Here is a 17030-nt window from a genome sequence, read left to right as displayed (position 1 = left end):
CTCTTTTGATATTTTTGTTGATTTAAAGCACTCATATCATACATTTACAAAAAAGTTTTATTGACAGCTTAAGTTAGACATTTTAAATATTGTCCACATCTTCTGCATAATTGAGGTTCAAAGTAAGTTGGCCTCGTGAAATGTCTAGCCAACCACATGCCAGCTGCATCAATCATTCTTCCAGTGCTAAATACAATGTTCACGCTTCAAAATGGAATCTTTGAGCCTTGTTAAACACATTGTCCTTAATATYGTTAGATATGAATAATACATAGGCAATAGGTCCTCTTTCACACATTCATTAACACCCCTCTCCCCAATAGAAATTGTTTTCTTCTCTCTGTTTCAGTGCAGCTCTGTCCTTCCATGAAGTGGCAGTAGGCTGTCACCTGTAGGTCCATGCCACCATGCAGTGGCCAGTCTAACTCCTCTCACGTTTGATGGTAGAAGCATTACAAAAGAAAAAGTGTATTTGTGTTATTTAGCAGACGCTCTTATCCAGAGCGACTTACAGGAGCAATTAGGGTTAAGTGCCTTGCCCAAGGGCACATCGGCAGATTTCCCCCCCCCCCACCTAGTCGATTCAAACCAGCGACCTGTCGGTTACTGGCCCAACGCTCTTAACCGCTAGGCTACCTGCCGCCCGTGTTTAATCTCATGTACAAGATGAAGTGCTGTGGGTYGTGGTGAGATGTCCCAGACTCCAAGGGTAGCGCTAGAGCCCCAAGCTTGGATCCAGGCCCTCTTCCTCAGGAGCTAGCCGTCCCATCTGTCCCCTCCCTCCCACACCCCAGTCAGGGATGGGGGGCCAAATTCACCTGCCTCCTGGACTCCCCAGAAGGAACCTTCACATGAGGAGAGACYCATTGAAATTTTCTCGTTAGGCTTTCCTGTCATATTGGCATTCTGCCTTTGTTAGAAGATCAACAGATTTCCACGACTGACCCTATCCATTGTAGTTATGAGAATGTTTGAAGACCTCTAATGCCTCACTGAGTCCAGTGTTGAGGGGGGCACCCCCCATGTTCCCCAGTAGAACTCACTGACTCACCATTCATTCCGGGCCACCGCCGCCTCCCTCCTCACCACCCTCTTGTGGTCATCCAGGGGGGCAGCTAGGGCGCGCAGCACCCTCGCACGGAAGGGCATGATCTGCCGGGGGAAGGGTTTGTTAATGAATCAGTTGATATGGCCAATAGCGATCACTTATTAAAAAAGGCCCATCKGTCAGCAGACCAAAGTCTTACCTCATGCTCTGGAAAGCGGGAGAGGGCATGGATACAGCGCAGTGAGGCTATCCGCACTTTCTGTGAGGACGAGGTGAGACAGACCTCAGACACAGACTTTAAAAAAAATGACCTTCATGAATGACGATCGTGTTGTGGAATTGTGTACTGATTGGGGACAATGGCACTCAAGGTTACTTAGCTAAAATACTGAACCGTCCAGATATCAAAAACGCTGACTTGCACTCTGGGGCTCATGCCATTAATTGCATTTCAAGTTGAAGACTGCGCCGGTACAGTCGAGCAGCATTTCGTTTACAGGCACAGATGTATTGAACGCTCGCGGGGACATGGCTGAGAGGCCTACCGCCGAGTCCGTTGTTACTATCAACGGAAGCTGACTCATCGGTCTCTGGCATATTACGAATYATAAAATACGAGGTCTGTGTGGCAAGAGGCCCAAACTCTAATGTCACAGAGAGACCACATCCTCTGCCCGACACTTACGTTTTTAGACTCCCCTAGCTATTTCGCTTCCTTGTGTGGTGGCTGTTTATAACATGATACATACCATGGTCGGGCTGGTGGTGAGCGCTAGAGTGCGTCCCACCAGCACCTCCAGCTGGGTGATGAGGGCTGAAGGGGGGTCCAGGAGGACAGGTTGCAAGCAGGACAGGGTAGACACCTGCACCCCCTGGTCCGGACACGACAGGGCCTCCAGCAGGAGGGGCAGGAGCTGACCAAACACAGAGGAGAATAGAAAAAGGGGGTATCATAAGATAAACAGTGCCAGAGTGAGAAATAATGTTCCTCAGATGTACAAAATATAAATTTCACATGGGATGAAACTCATGTGTTTAACATTTCAAGACATAAAACCCAATATTCATGGAGGAAATACATACACTGCTCAAAAAAATAAAGGGAACACTAAAATAACACATCCTAGATCTGAATGAATGAAATATTCTTATTAAATACTTTTTTCTTTACATAGTTGAATGTGCTGACAACAAAATCACACAAATTAATCAAATGGAAATCAAAATTATCAACCCACGGAGGTCTGGATTTGGAGTCACACTCAAAATTAAAGTGGAAAAATACACTACAGGCTGATCCAACTTTGATGTAATGTCCTTAGAACAAGTCAAATGAGGCTCAGTAGTGGTGTGGCCTCCACGTCCCTGTATGACCTCCCTACACGCCTGGGCATGCTCCTGATGAGGTGGCGGATGGTCTCCTGAGGGATCTCCTCCCAGCCCTGGACTAAAGCATCCGCCAACTCCTGGACAGTCTGTGGTGCAACGTGGCGTTGGTGGATGGAGCGAGACATGATGTCCCAGATGTGCTCAATTGGATTCAGGTCTGGGGAACGGGCGGGCCAGTCCATAGCATCAATGCCTTCCTCTTGCAGGAACTGCTGACACACTCCAGCCACATGAGGTCTAGCATTGTCTTGCATTAGGAGGAACCCAGGGCCAACCGCACCAGCATATGGTCTCACAAGGGGTCTGAGGATCTCTCTCGGTACCTTAATGGCAGTCAGGCTACCTGGCGAGCACATGGAGGGCTGTGCGGCCCCCCAAAGAAATGCCACCCACACCATGACTGACCCACGCCAAACCGGTCATGCTGGAGGATGTTGCAGGCAGCAGAACGTTCTCCACGGCGTCTCCAGACTCTGTCACGTCTGTCACAGTGCTCAGTGTGAACCTGCTTTCATCTGTGAAGAGCACAGGGCGCCAGTGGGAATTTGCCAATTGGTGTTCTCTGGCAAATGCCAAACGTCCTGCACGGTGTTGGGCTGTAAGCACAACCCCCACCTGTGGACGTGGGGCCCTCATACCACCCTCAGGAGTCTGTTTCTGACGTTTGAGCAGACACATGCACATTTGAGGCCTGCTGGAGGTCATTTTGCAGGGCTCTGGCAGTGCTCCTCCTTGCACAAAGGCGGAGGTAGCGGTCCTGCTGCTGGGTTGTTGCCCTCCTACGGCCTCCTCCACGTCTCCTGATGTACTGGCCTGTCTCCTGGTAGCGCCTCCATGCTCTGGACACTACGCTGACAGACACAGCAAACCTTCTTGCCACAGCTCGCATTGATGTGCCATCCTGGATGAGCTGCACTACCTGAGCCACTTGTGTGGGTTGTGACTCCGTCTCATGCTACCACTAGAGTGAAAGCACCGGCCAGCATTCAAAAGTGACCAAAACATCAGCCAGGAAGCATAGGAACTGAGAAGTGGTCTGTGGTCACCACCACCACACTCCTTTATTGGGGGTGTCTTGCTAATTGCCTATAATTTCCACCTTTTGTCTATTCCATTTGCACAACAGCATGTGAAATTTATTGTCAGTGTTGCTTCCTAAGTGGACAGTTTGATTTCACAGAAGTGTGATTGACTTGGAGTTACATTGTGTTGTTTAAGTGTTCCCTTTATTTTTTTGAGCAGTGTATTTCTAAGTCGTTCCTGTTTTTGCTCTCCTGTCTGGCACTGGTCCCTGTCCTGTCTACTTACCGCTGGTAGCTCAGTAAGCTGGACCTGTCTGGGTAGGTTGTTCACTATGTGAGACAGTGCCTTCAGGTAGCCAGACTTCTTCTCTGCAGAGGGAGAGAAGGAAGGGAAAGTTAAGAATCTGTCAAATGAACAGGACTCTCAAAAACTGCTTTGCCATTTTCACCACAACACGTCCTGCGTCTGTAGTGCATCGTGAACGTCTCCTCGCAGTACCTTGGACTACAGCGTTGAAGCCCTCGACCAGTTTGGCAGAGTTCTCCGCGAAGAAGCGCTGGCGGTACATGATGCGCACGTCGGCGTGGCTACCGCGGTTCAGGACGTCCGGCGAGTCGCTCATCAGGAGAGAGAATCCATCGGCCGCTAACGAACCCAGCTCTGGGTCACTGAGCAGGGAGAAGAGCTTAGACAGACACACAGGATTACTGRGGTGTGTGAGGTTAGAGGCAGGGACATTTCTCTAGCCTTGCCTCATCCCTTAACCTCCACTGCTAAACTGAGCTGAACTCGATACAAAAAGGAATCAACAAAAAACTTTGTTTACTGTTCATGGATTGATACAATTACGACTAGATTTCATTGTTACATTAGGCCAGGTTTTCCCCTGGGGAGAAGAGACACAGAACAATTAACAGACTGTTTGTGTGGGAAGACAAAAGAGGACTCCTGTCCTTTTACCTTGTCAGTCAGGGCTGTGGACAGAGGGTGGTAGCGAAGGAGGAGAGCCTTGGACACCTAAAGACAAGAAAAGCCATTCACAACTGTATGAATGAATGGATGGAACAACACAACAATGTACCACAGGCAAGTCACCATTCGCCCTGAAGGAGAGGTCGTAGTAGTATCAGTGTTCCCTAGTCTAGAGACGCAGGGGTTGTATTGGGGGCAGTTCAGTAGGCTAAGTATGGGCTAAGGGGAATAGGGAACGTAATGGATACAAACTGCCGCCGGGCGGCGCACAATTGGCCCAGCGTCGTCCGGGTTAGGGGAGGGTAGGCCGTCATTGTAAACAAGAATTTGTTCTTAATAGAAGCTAGCTGCCGTATCAGTAGTAATGTAAACGGGGTCTAACCCAGAGCAGCAGAGTGAACGCCTGCYTTCTGACTGGGGAGGATGCAGAGTCCAGCTCAGTGGAGATCCTCTTCAACATCCTGTCTATCAGAGAGTCCAGGGCTTCACCTGTAGAAACACACACGATCAATATACCACCTCACCAACATTCACTTGACCAATTCCCATTCGGTCAAAGGACACGACCGGACTACTCGCCTGCGGGACTCTTGTTGACCAGCCCAGCGTAGCACTTGGCGGCTGACGTGTAGGCGAGGGGATGGTCACAGGTACAGCTCAGCTCCTCCAGCTCTAACAGTAGCCTGTCCATCTGGGGCACCTCCACCTGTCCGGGGCACACGGTCAGTCAGTCTACGATCACAGGCTAAATCAAGCCATTTGAAAATGTGCATGACCGGCCAGAGAGACCTTAACAAGTAGGCAACACGCAAGTCACCCAAGGTAACGCAACAAAACAGGTATCCTTAGTATGAACATTTAACAGTACAATGTTAAAAAGATGTCATTTTGAAGGCTTGTCATGAGGTGCAGAGATATAGGAGGGGGGGTGGGGGGGGTCTTACAGTCCGTGGCAGCCAGCACACACAACCCATGAGCAGGCACACCATCTGGGACTGGCTCCGCGAGTCACCTGCCTGCGTCCGGAGGACAAAGTCAAAGGACAACGTCACTCAAACACACTCAGCATACCACTCAGCGATACAATGCTTTGTTTATTCCCAGAATGCATCCTGTCCCTGGGGTGTCCTCTGTAGGCATAACAGCGAAGAAAACATTTTCAATCGGAGATGGCTGGTTGTCTTTAGCATTGAAACTTGACCTTGAGGAGCTGGATCTGGGAGGGGAAGGCGTTCTCTGGCAGGAAGGAAACATCACCGTCAAGGAAGAGGGACACGGCCCGCGAGGCTGTTTGGACAGCCAGTCTGGTGACAGAGCAGTGGTTAGCGCCAAGCCAAAATATTTACATATAACATAAATGTGCCATTATCAATGTGTGTGTGTGTCTTTCCTGGGTGGCTGGCTGTCTCAGTGATGTGAACTCACCGGGACTGTAGTCGGGCACAGGTGGTGCTGATGATGGGTACCATGGCTGATAGGACAGTCTCCTCGAGTATCGGGCTACGATGGTCTGAGGAACCTTAACATAAACACAGATCAGAAGCAGAAAAACCAGTCAGTCAAAAAGAGTCCTTAGTCCAACATCATGACGTGGAGGACATTTGTCATTTGCATTTCTCTTGCATAGGTTTGCATTCTTATATTCGCTAAAACACCAACACATTCTCAGTACAAGCCTTCCTCTGAAAAAGAGATGTCTTATCTCAATGGACTTCCTGGTTCAATAAAAAGGTTGTACTTCCTGGTTCACATTACAATGTGTTGCACAGGCCTGACGGCATGTCTTGGTCGGACTATTCTCACCCTGCAAAGCTGCCTGCAATGCCAGTCCGAGCAGGCGAGGAATGATGTCATGGAAGACGCGACCGGTCTCTTCAGTGTCCTGGGCCTGCTCTGCTATCTTCTGCAGACTGTGGCAGACAGAGATCACCTCTTCCAATGAGAACGCGCCAGTGCCTGTTAGGAGGGAGATTACATCGTTATCAGAATCTACTTAACATAGATATTTAGAAGGGTCTACCTAAACGATGACAAAAGAGCCTGCTTGCGGCGGAGACACATACCAGTGTGTGCAGAGGTGAGGACCTGAAGCAGGACAGGTGTGCTCTCCTGAACCAAACTGGGCCGGGACGACACCGCAGCCAGCGCCGCCACACAGCGCTGACGCACTGCCTGCTGGGAATGTTCCTGGGACGGCGTGGCGCTGTCACCTTGTGCCATGGGCTCTGGGAACAGGAGAGGGAAGGGTTCAATACGGTAAACATCCTCTGGTTAGAACGATGCAACTGAAGGCACGTAATGACGGGGAAGACCTTCGTTGACATTATTTTGTTTCGACCTTTGACCTTAACCCACCTGAGAAGATCTCCTCCTTCAGCCGTGGAACCATCTTAGAGATGAAGGCTGCAGGGTGCAGGCGAGCCAGAGCCCCTGCACACTCAACCACAGCCAGGCTGGACAGACGGGGAGAGACGAGAGAGGAGGAGGACCAAGCCATTGTGTTATTTGATTGATTAGGTATCATAGACTTCTGATTGCCCTCCCGGAGCAACTGAAAACAGGAACTAACCTGACTTTAGGATCTTCCTCCTCCAGGATGAGCCTGGTGAGGTGGTCAACGGCCAGCTCCACATCTGACTCTAACAGCAGGCCTAAGAGAGAGGTGGAAGATGTCAACCTATACATCTCAGCGTAGTAAAGGGAGATATAGCACGAAGCGAATGGCCAATCAAATGTATTCTCTATCCCACAGTAACAGGAAGAGGCACAAGCTGAACGGCATGTGGACAAAAACGCCATTCTGACCGATTCAGACCTGTGTAGCAGCGGGGTGAGCTCAAAAGGTCTCGAATGTGTTGAGCGGGTTCAGGGACACGTTCATTGGAAGAGGGGTCAAAAGGTTAGGAGCGTCACCTGTCTGTTGGCCCAGCGCAGTGAGCACACGCATAGATGTGATCTGGAGGTCAGCGTTGCTCTCAGACAGAGCAGAGAACACTATACTGCACAGAGACTGCCTGAAGTCCAACAGCACACTCTCATCTGGGGGGGAGGGAGAGAGAGAACGAGAGAGAGAGAGAGAAGGGGAGAGGGAGGGAGATAGAAAGGAAGTGAGAGAGAGGGGGGGGGGGGTGTTGTGAGAGTGCAAGAGTGTGACACATTGGGAAAAGGTTAATGGAACAATTCACAGCGACACACATAGCAGGAAGGTAAGAGGAGAGATGAACTATTTCAGGAGGGAGTGGGAGTTATTGCACAGTACAAACGACTGGACATGACCGTCATTCCCTAAAGCTCGATTTGTGATTAAAAGTGTCATAACGCTTGGGCAAACTCGAACGGCGTTCCGCTTCAAATACTCTTTTCAAATGGGGCCCTGAAATCCAGCACTGTATATCACACGTTTAGCAGCCGAGGCATACAATGGCAGAGGAAAGGAGGAACGAGACGTGGCACAAAGAGACAAGGGACAGTAAAGGACGTTACACTTACCCTCTTCTGATGACTTCCCCGGATGGACGAAGCCCTGTAACACCTCCAGTAGGGTGCGCCGCTGAGCACACTACACAGGAGCAGACAGACAGATATGAACGATTTCACTGATAACATCATGCACCTATAGGAAGCGAGATAGAACCAAGATACTTATAACAGGTCGCCTACATGTCCTGTGGCAATATCGGGTCAACAAAAGGCCATAACGTACAACGCAATAACACTGTTTGTGACTATGCAGGAAGCCACCAATTCACACAGTAATGAAGCTGCCATGGGCAAACTAATCAAATCGTTACCAACGGTCAAGAATGTGAGACGAGCAGCAACATCGACGATAATGGAACGTCCTAGCTGAATGGTGTGACTCACCTGTGTGCGGCTGTTGTATTGCTCTATGAGGGACGGCAGGACGGCGGCGGCAACTCTGTGGCTCGCCCTGTAGGAGGCGGTAGAGGTGGCCTGCAGCAGCTTCGCACTGGGCCACACCAGCTTCAGGTCCGGCTCACACAGGTGGTGCTGACAGTCTAGAAAAACATTGGGTCGGGTTGGCACATTGGCGATGGTGTATGTGTGTGTGTGTGTGTGTGAGATCTATATAAACTCAGCAAAAAAGAAATGTCCTCTCACTGTCAACTGCGTTTATTTCCAGCAAACTTAACATGTGAAAATATTTGTATGAACATAACAAGATTCAGCAACTGAGACATAAACTGAACAAGTTCCACAGACATGTGACTTAGAGAAATTGAATAATGTGTCCCTGAACAAAGGGGGAGTCAAAATCAAAAGTAACAGTCAGTATCTGGTGTGGTCACCAGCTGCATTAAGTACTGCAGTGCATCTCCTCCTCATGGACTGCACCAGATTTGCCAGTTCTTGCTGTGAGATGTTACCCCACTCTTCCACCAAGGCACCTGCAAGTTCCTGGACATTTCTGGGGGGAATGGCCCTAGCCCTCACCCTCCGATCCAACAGGTCCCAGACGTGCTCAATGGGATTGAGATCCGGGCTCTTAGCTTGCCATGGCAGAACACTGACATTCCTGTCTTGCTGGAAATCACGTACAGAACGAGCAGTATGGCTGGTGGCATTGTCATGCTGGAGGGTCATGTCAGGATGAGCCTGCAGGAAGGGTACCACATGAGGGAGGAGGATGTCTTCCCTGTAATGCACAGCGTTGAGATTGCCTGCAATGACAACAAGCTCAGTCCGATGATGCTGTGACACACCACCCCAGACCATGACGGACCCTCCACCTCCAAATCGATCCCGCTCCAGAGTACAGGCCTCGGTGTAAAGCTCGTTCCTTCGATGATAAACGCAAATCCGACCATCACCCCTGGTGAGACAAAACCGCGACTCGTCAGTGAAGAGCACCTTTTGCCAGTCCTGTCTGGTCCAGCGACGGTGGTTTGTGCCCATAGGCGACGTTGTTGCCGGTGATGTCTGGTGAGGACCTGCCTTACAACAGGGCTACAAGCCCTCAGTCCAGCCTCTCTCAGCCTATTGCAGACAGTCTGAGCACTGATGGAGGGATTGTGCGTTCCTGGTGTAACTCGGGCAGTTGTTGTTGCCATCCTGTACCTGTCCCGCAGGTGTGATGTTCGGATGTACCGATCCTGTGCAGGTGTTGTTACACGTGGTCTGCCACTGTAAGGAAAATCAGCTGTCCGTCCTGTCTCCCTGTAGTGCTGTCTTAGTCGTCTCACAGTACGGACATTGCAATTTATTGCCCTGGCCACATCTGCAGTCCTCATGCCTCCTTGCAGCATGCCTAAGGCATATTCACGCAGATCAGCAGGGACKCTGGGCATCTTTATTTAGGAGTTTTTCAGAGTCAGCAGAAAGGCCTCTTTAGTGTCCTGAGTTTTCATAACTGTGACCTTAATTGACTACCGTCTGTAAGCTGTTAGTGTCTTATCAACTGTTCGACAGGTGCATGTTCATTAATTGTTTATGGTTCATTGAACAAGCATGGGAAACAGTGTTTAAACCCTTTACAAMGAAGATCTGCGAAGTTATTTGGATTTTTACTAATTATCTTTGAAAGACAGGGTCCTGAAAAAGGGACGTTTCTTTTTTTGCTGAGTTTATATCAGGACACTGTGTACTGGATTATATAAAGTGTATATACCCTCCCGCAGTCTCTCACTCTCTGATTTAACGCTTTTACTACTGTGGTAAGCCCTGAGGAGAATGTGATTGCCAAGTCAGACTCATTCTCACACATTTCCTGAATAGACTGTCCCCACACACCGCTACACAACGACAATAAACAAACACCACTTGTGCCCAGAACCAGAAAGTTTGAGGTGGTACCTTTGAGGACCAGCTCCAGGAAGACATTGAGGGAGTCTTCAGAGTCGGAGTTGAGGACGGAGCGGGAGAGACAGGCTGTCAGGGAACCGACAGCGGCTAGGCCAGCGGACTCCACCCGCTCACTAGCTGTCTGAAACACCTGCACAGGGAGGTCAACAAAACTCTCCATTCAGATGATCTGCTATCAAAGATTCCTCACGTAGCCTTACCACAGCTCACCGTATAGGACTCTTTTACAAACCGTACTGATATGTCGCTGGCCCCCAAGCTGCATTGAAACGTACCTCTCTGCGCAGCGAGGCCCAAAGGCCTGGTAGGAATTGGGCTAGCTCTTTATGTTCATACACAGAAGCACAGGCAGTCTGCAACATGGGGAGAAAACGCGGGCCATTAAGACATGAATGCCGTTTGCTGCACACGTACACCGTAAAGATGATCTGAGGTGAGGTAACCGACGAGGTCTTACCAGGGTCTGCAGGGAGTCCACCTTGGCACTCTGAACATCGGAGTCCAGCTTCTCAATGATCAGTGGCAGCAGGAACTGTTGAAGCGAGACAATCCACAAATCAGAACCTGCGTTGACACTAAAGCTCAAGGTCCCTGGGTAGGGGGTTTCTCTACAAGCACTTTGTGACGTCTGCTGATGTAAAAAGTCTTCATAAATACATTTGATTTGATTGATGAACACCTCCCTCTGCAACTGGATCCTGGACTTCCTGATTGGCAGACCCTAGGTGGTGAAGGTAGGCAACAACACCTCCGCCACGCTGACCCACAACACGGGGGTTCCCCCCAGGAGTGCGTGCTCAGTCCCCTCCTGTACACCCACAACTGAGTGGCCACAAACGACTCCAACACAATCATTAAGTTTGCCGACGACACAACGGCGGTGGGCCTGATCGGCGATGAGACAGCTTCCAGGGAGGTGGTTACAGCCCTGGCTGAACGGTGCCAGGAAAACAACGTCACCCTCAACGTCAGGAGCTGATCGTGGACTACAGGAAACGAGGGGGGGGGCACGCCCCCTATTGTCATCGACGAGGATGCAGTGGAGGAGCAAAAGCTTCAAGTTCCTCCGGCGTGCACATCAGAGGACCTGACACGGTTCAATCACAGTGTCTCTTCCAAGTTCTACAGCTGCACAACGTAGAGCATCTGAACCGGCTACATCACAGGTCAGGACGTGTCTGAGGAAGGTCCGAAAGGTCGCCAAGTACTCCAGTCACCTGAGAGCCACGGACTGTTCACTCCGTTACCATTTGGCAAGTGGTATCGGAGCATCGGGTCTCGCACTAACAGGGTCAAAGACAGCTTCTACCGCCAGGCCGTCAGACTGCTGAACAGCTAACCCTAGCTGTCTACCTGCGCAGACCTGCACCGTAGTCTCTAAGGTGCAAATAGTTTCTATTTGCGCTGATTACACACCCATCCAACCCTCACACACAAACGTATACACAAACACACAAGCAAACAACCATAAACACACACACACACACACACACTCAGAACTCACACACACTAAACACTGCTGTTCTATTACATAGCTTATTCTACTGTATGGCCAAGTCACTACTCATCATAGATAGTGTAAATACAGCCCATTATTACCACGCATACTAGCACTTCTATTACTTGAACCTTTTATTGCTATTATTGATTGATGCACTGTATTGATTGAGGGAGCTAGCACGTAAGCACTTCGCTGCACCTTTATTACCCCGCTGTAAACTGTGCAGGTGAACAAGAAAACGTGATTACAGGCGCACCCACAAACCCTAACCATTTCACTTGTCCACGTTACCGCTCACAAACACGCAGCCATACACAAAGACCACCTCTGACGTCCTAAAAGGCTATGCATTGTGCAGTCTCGTTTGCCAGACATGGTGGATATGTGGGAGGAGACGACGCATTGCGTACTGTTCGCATTGCGTACTGTTCTCGTTTACCCCTTACTGTATGTGTAGTGTGCAGTACAGTATGTCTCCCCCCCCCACCTCTGCAAAGCGTGGTGTTCCGGTGAGCACGGCTCTCAGGGCCAGGACCAGCTCCTCCTGGGTGATGCCATGGGGGTCGTTCGGGGGCTGGGTGGGGTCACACACACAGAGGCAGTCATGGAGTTAGATGGCGGTCAACCCATTGAAATGGAATGATTCTCATTCTATGGGTCAACCATTTCAAAACACTTGAGAACTCTTAAAATGTTTTCATTCAATGAACAAACGTCCAAGTCATCAAACGGCCCTCCCTACAGCTGTAAATGCTCATCAAATGAACGTTCATCTAAAACTGTTCTAGTAAATTCTAAATGGTCTCAATCGTCCATCAACGTGAATCACATAAAACAGTACACAAGCTGTCTGTCAGTATTTTAACTCCGGGGTTAACCATTTCCTACAATCCTCTGCCAGATGCTAGTCAGTGTCACATGGCTCAGGTATCAAAGCACACAGGACAGTCTCACATCAGCGTTTGTCTCCTGACTGGTGTAAGTCCACAGTAGCTTCGCAAACAAACACTTACAGGGCTGAAGTCTATAGGGAAACTAACACTTACAAGGCTGAAGTCTACAGGGAAACTAACACTTACAGGGCTGAAGTCTACAGGGAAACTAACACTTACAGGGCTGAAGTCTATAGGGAAACTAACACTTACAGGGCTCGAAGTCTAGTAAGGGAAACTAACCACTTACAGGGCTGAGTCTATAGGGAACTAACACTACAGGGCTTGAAGTCTAGTACGGAAACAAAACACTACAGGGCTGAAGTCAAAAAAAAAAAAAGAAAAAAAAAAAAACAAAAAATATAGGAAACAAAACAACTTACAGGGCTGAGAGTCTATAGGGAAACTAACACTTACAGGGCTGAAGTCTAGTAGGGTTCAAACTAACACTTACAGGGCGAAGTCTTAGGAAACAACACTTACAGGGCTGATAAGCTGACGTAGCCTGAAGTCTATAGGGAAACAAACACTTATACAGGGCTGAAGTCTATAGGGAAACATAACACTTTACAAGGGCTGAAAGTCATAGGGAAACTAACACTTACAGGGCTGAAGTCTACTAGGGAACTAACACTTACAGGCTGAAGTCTATAGGGAAACTAAACTTACAGGGCTGAAGTCTATAGGGAAACTAACACTTACAGGGCGAAGTCTATAGGGAAACTAACACTTACAGGGCTGAAGTCTATAGGGAAACAACACTTACAGGGCTGAAGTCTATAGGAAACAACACTACAGGGCTGAAGTCTATAGGAAAACTAACACTTACAGGGCTGAAGTCTATAGGAAACAAACACTTACAGGGCTGAAGTCTATAGGGAAACAAACACTTACAGGGCTGAAGTCTATAGGGAAACAACACTTACAGGGCTGAAGTCTATAGGGAAACAACACTTACAGGGCTGAAGTCTATAGGGAAACTAACACTTACAGGGCTGAAGTCATAGGGAAACATACACTTACAGGGCTGAAGTCTATAGGGAAACAACACTTCAGGGTGAAGTCTATAGGGAAACAAAACACTTACAGGCTGAAGTCTATAGGGAAACAAAACTACAGGCTGAGTCTATAGGGAACTAACATTCGAGGCTGAAGTCTATAGGGAAAACTAACCTAGGCCAGCTAGAATAAGCAGTCACTTCAAACAGCTCCTCTGTGAATTTTACCTGAATAAAACAGACGGGATCGATACTCTCAGAATTGAGGATCATGAATAATACATGTTAAGATAAAATATACTTAAAGGTCATGATAAAGGTTCAATAAAAGGTTAAGCAATGTAATATAATATGCATGTATTAAATCTCAACACAACTCCTGGGTCTACATAAAAGGTGCTTAAACCTCTCTTAAGACTAGCAGTGTGTGTGTGTGTGTGTGTGTGTGTGTGTGTGTGTGTGTGTGTGTGTGTGTGTGTGTGTGTGTGTGTGTGTGTGTGTGTGTGTGTGTGTTGTGTGTGTGTGTAGGGCTACAGATTAGACTGTCCCTCCTGGTGGCACAGGCGCCACTAACATTTTCAGTTGGTGGGACCAGCCCATGATTTGGTCGCACCAAAATGTCGTCGCGCAATAGAAACAAATGTGCAATCCTCTTATGAAGTCATTCACAGCGCTGCCGAGATGGTACGCTTCCGGTTGGACGTGTTACAAGTTCACTCAATGCCCAGTAAACCTCAGCGACAATGAAGAACAAGACGACAACATGTACAACAACAAAAAAAGGTACAATAAACACATTTCATAAGTTTTGGTAAACAACAACAGCTGCACAACAATGTGAGAGCGCACGCGTGTTCTCACCAAGATCATAGCCTTCATGGACAATCTTTCTAGCGATATGGAAGGCCAGGAGAAGGTTACGTGGGTCCCTCTCCCCATCCACTGACTGGACAAACCCATAGACAAAGTCTGCACCCAGGCCCTTCAGCTCTGTGGGATGGGAAAAGTAGTCAATCAATGTAACAACCCTCCGATACGTAACATGCAGAATAGATCACGCAGGTTATTTCAAAGCTGTATCACTCTCGACGAGGATCTCCGTGACCCGCGGATTTCTCCATTATAGCTACCACACTACCTGGGCTCTTACCTGACTCTCTGGATTCCATAAGCCGGATGAGGATGTTGTAAACACACGACCGCTCCGCCAGCATCAGGGACTGTAGTGACACAGACAAAGAAACCAGATAAACAGAGTCAGGGTGTTGCAGTATAAGAAACATATGGGCTTATTAAGCCTTTAATAACTACTGTATGCTCATTATTTAGGAGAATCTACACTTGACGGTGCAGGTTGGGTGTGTTTACCTGCACATGGATGTCCTGGAATAGTGATTTCAGAATGGACACTGCGGACCCAGGCGGCAACACTGAGCATTTGGTCTGAGAGGATATTTCAAGATGTCGGTCAGGGATAGGCAAGGTACCACCTCTCACTCTGTTCACTTTTGACGGGATAATATTGACATTTCTCTAATATCCTTGTGAAATTTAACATGACAGAGGTTACTAAGCTTCAGACTTACCAGCGCTTTCAGCCCCTGTATGACATGTGGTGTGATGACATAGTGGTCCTTCAATCTGTTCTCATAAAACACTATAAGGACTTCCACTTTGAACAAAACAAAAAGGAGAAGATAATAAATTGACAGGACATATAGCACACACTATGTGTTATGATGCCAAAGAGGTGCTATAGTGTTGTGACTACCTTCTCTCTCTGTAAGGTCTCCATGGCACTCCTGTAGGACATTGGAGAGGAGCTGGACACCACGGGCTCGGGTCTGGGGTTGGGAGCTGGTCAGATGCAAACTTCACAAAGACAGGATGGTCAACTTGTTAGTGGAGGCTAGAACTGCATGACATTGAGGTTTATGACATTGTTAGTAACTGGGACAATAATGATGATTGTATACATTACCCCAAGGCTTCAACCAACTGCAGTATAGTAAACTGTCCAGCCTTGAGTTCTAATGCAAAGAAAATGAAGGGCATTTCACTGTACTTGTGCATGTGACATTAAAACTTGAAAATGCATTTATTTAACAAGAGGAAAAGACAAGTGGTCAGTAGGATACATCATGCAGACACTTTAGGAGACAGGAAACTAGGTCCAGAGTCTAATGCGTTGTGAAAGACCCTTTTCAGATCGAGCTAGCTAGCTACCTAGCTTGCCAGCAAATCCGACCCGCTTGTTTACAGCTGCACTTGGGTCAGACAGAATTCCTCCTGTCTAAATTAAGATCCTGTGTGAGTTTTTGCTCGGAAAATGTACCTCAATCCAGGGATTACAAATACATTGTACCCCGAATTGTCCCAGTATCACAAAAGGTACACAGAGAAGATGTAACTACTGTTTGTTTTTTAACAGTCCTACAATCTGCTTGGTGTAAAAGAGGGAACAATTCGGAGTACAACGCATTTGGATTARGGTACATTTTCAGAGCCATATTGCACTGACTCAGCTGTCTTAATATTCACATGAATGCTGTCCAACCCTAGTGCAGCTGTAGCAAACAGGTCAGATCTGCTGGCTAGCTAAAACCATTCAGGTTATGGCCAAGAACAGCGGTCAATACATTCCTTTGAATTAAGAGACATTGATTGCCAGGTTGTGTACGTGCAAAGCTACAGGTACATATGGTAAACTGAACAGGCCAACTTTTTTGTCGGTTATTTCTATTGCGTGCGGTTTAACACAGGATGTAGCTTAGACTTGTGATAGCCTGCTGCTAGCTAGCATCTTTGCCAGACATCAGTCACGCGCGATTTATGTATCATTCATTTATTTTTTTATCTCAAAAGCCGTATCAGAGAGAAAGGTGACTTGAATACTTTTGGCAGCTACCTGTTGCGGTGTCTACAGCCTTGCGGTCCTGTTGTCCCAAAACGAATTCTTCTACCAAGCCCAATAGCAAGGCACTATCCGCAGCCATCATGAACAGCCTTGGTTCAAACTGAAGTGAGCATGCGTGGAAAGTTTTTGCGGTTACCCTGAGATCAGGGTCACAAAAAACGTTATAACGTCGTATGATTTTTAACGACATACATAAAGGTGCAATTCCATTTTTGCAGGGTAATACAGCTGTAGCTAGATATTTAACTAACCAAATAATACATCATCTGTTGGTTGTGGTAGTGGCCAAGTGCATATTCCAAATACAACTATGTATGTTGGAAATCTTATATTGTATTTAATTATTTGCCCATTCATCTGCTAAATATAGCAAGTAAATGTTTAGCAAGGTTGAGGACTTTCAATATTTATTTTTTTTATACAATTT

General features: G+C 47.9%; 1 protein-coding gene across 1 annotated transcript; it reads right to left on the bottom strand.

The window, feature by feature from the left end:
- Positions 1 to 39: 39 nt before the first annotated feature.
- LOC111967730 (MMS19 nucleotide excision repair protein homolog) lies at positions 40 to 16708 on the bottom strand. Its single transcript, XM_023993022.2, has 32 exons — positions 16595 to 16708; positions 15668 to 15716; positions 15458 to 15558; positions 15273 to 15358; positions 15055 to 15129; positions 14837 to 14906; positions 14536 to 14676; positions 13888 to 13901; positions 13518 to 13553; positions 12244 to 12330; positions 10713 to 10787; positions 10531 to 10608; positions 10247 to 10385; positions 8297 to 8451; positions 7922 to 7991; positions 7346 to 7471; positions 7002 to 7083; positions 6788 to 6885; positions 6496 to 6657; positions 6236 to 6388; positions 5858 to 5951; positions 5634 to 5736; positions 5377 to 5448; positions 5012 to 5138; positions 4815 to 4921; positions 4421 to 4477; positions 3959 to 4145; positions 3746 to 3828; positions 1798 to 1962; positions 1248 to 1307; positions 1052 to 1152; positions 40 to 845 (listed from the first exon to the last, which is right to left on the bottom strand). The coding sequence occupies exons 1-32, from the start codon at positions 16683 to 16685 to the stop codon at positions 815 to 817; spliced, it is 3075 nt and encodes a 1024-aa protein (XP_023848790.1). The 5' UTR covers positions 16686 to 16708; the 3' UTR covers positions 40 to 814.
- Between the last annotated feature and the right edge of the window lie 322 nt (positions 16709 to 17030).

This window comes from Salvelinus sp. IW2-2015, linkage group LG8 (genome assembly GCF_002910315.2).
Source record: "Salvelinus sp. IW2-2015 linkage group LG8, ASM291031v2, whole genome shotgun sequence".
NCBI classification, from domain to species: Eukaryota; Metazoa; Chordata; class Actinopteri; order Salmoniformes; family Salmonidae; genus Salvelinus; species Salvelinus sp. IW2-2015.
This window is presented reverse-complemented; position numbering and strand designations above follow the sequence as displayed.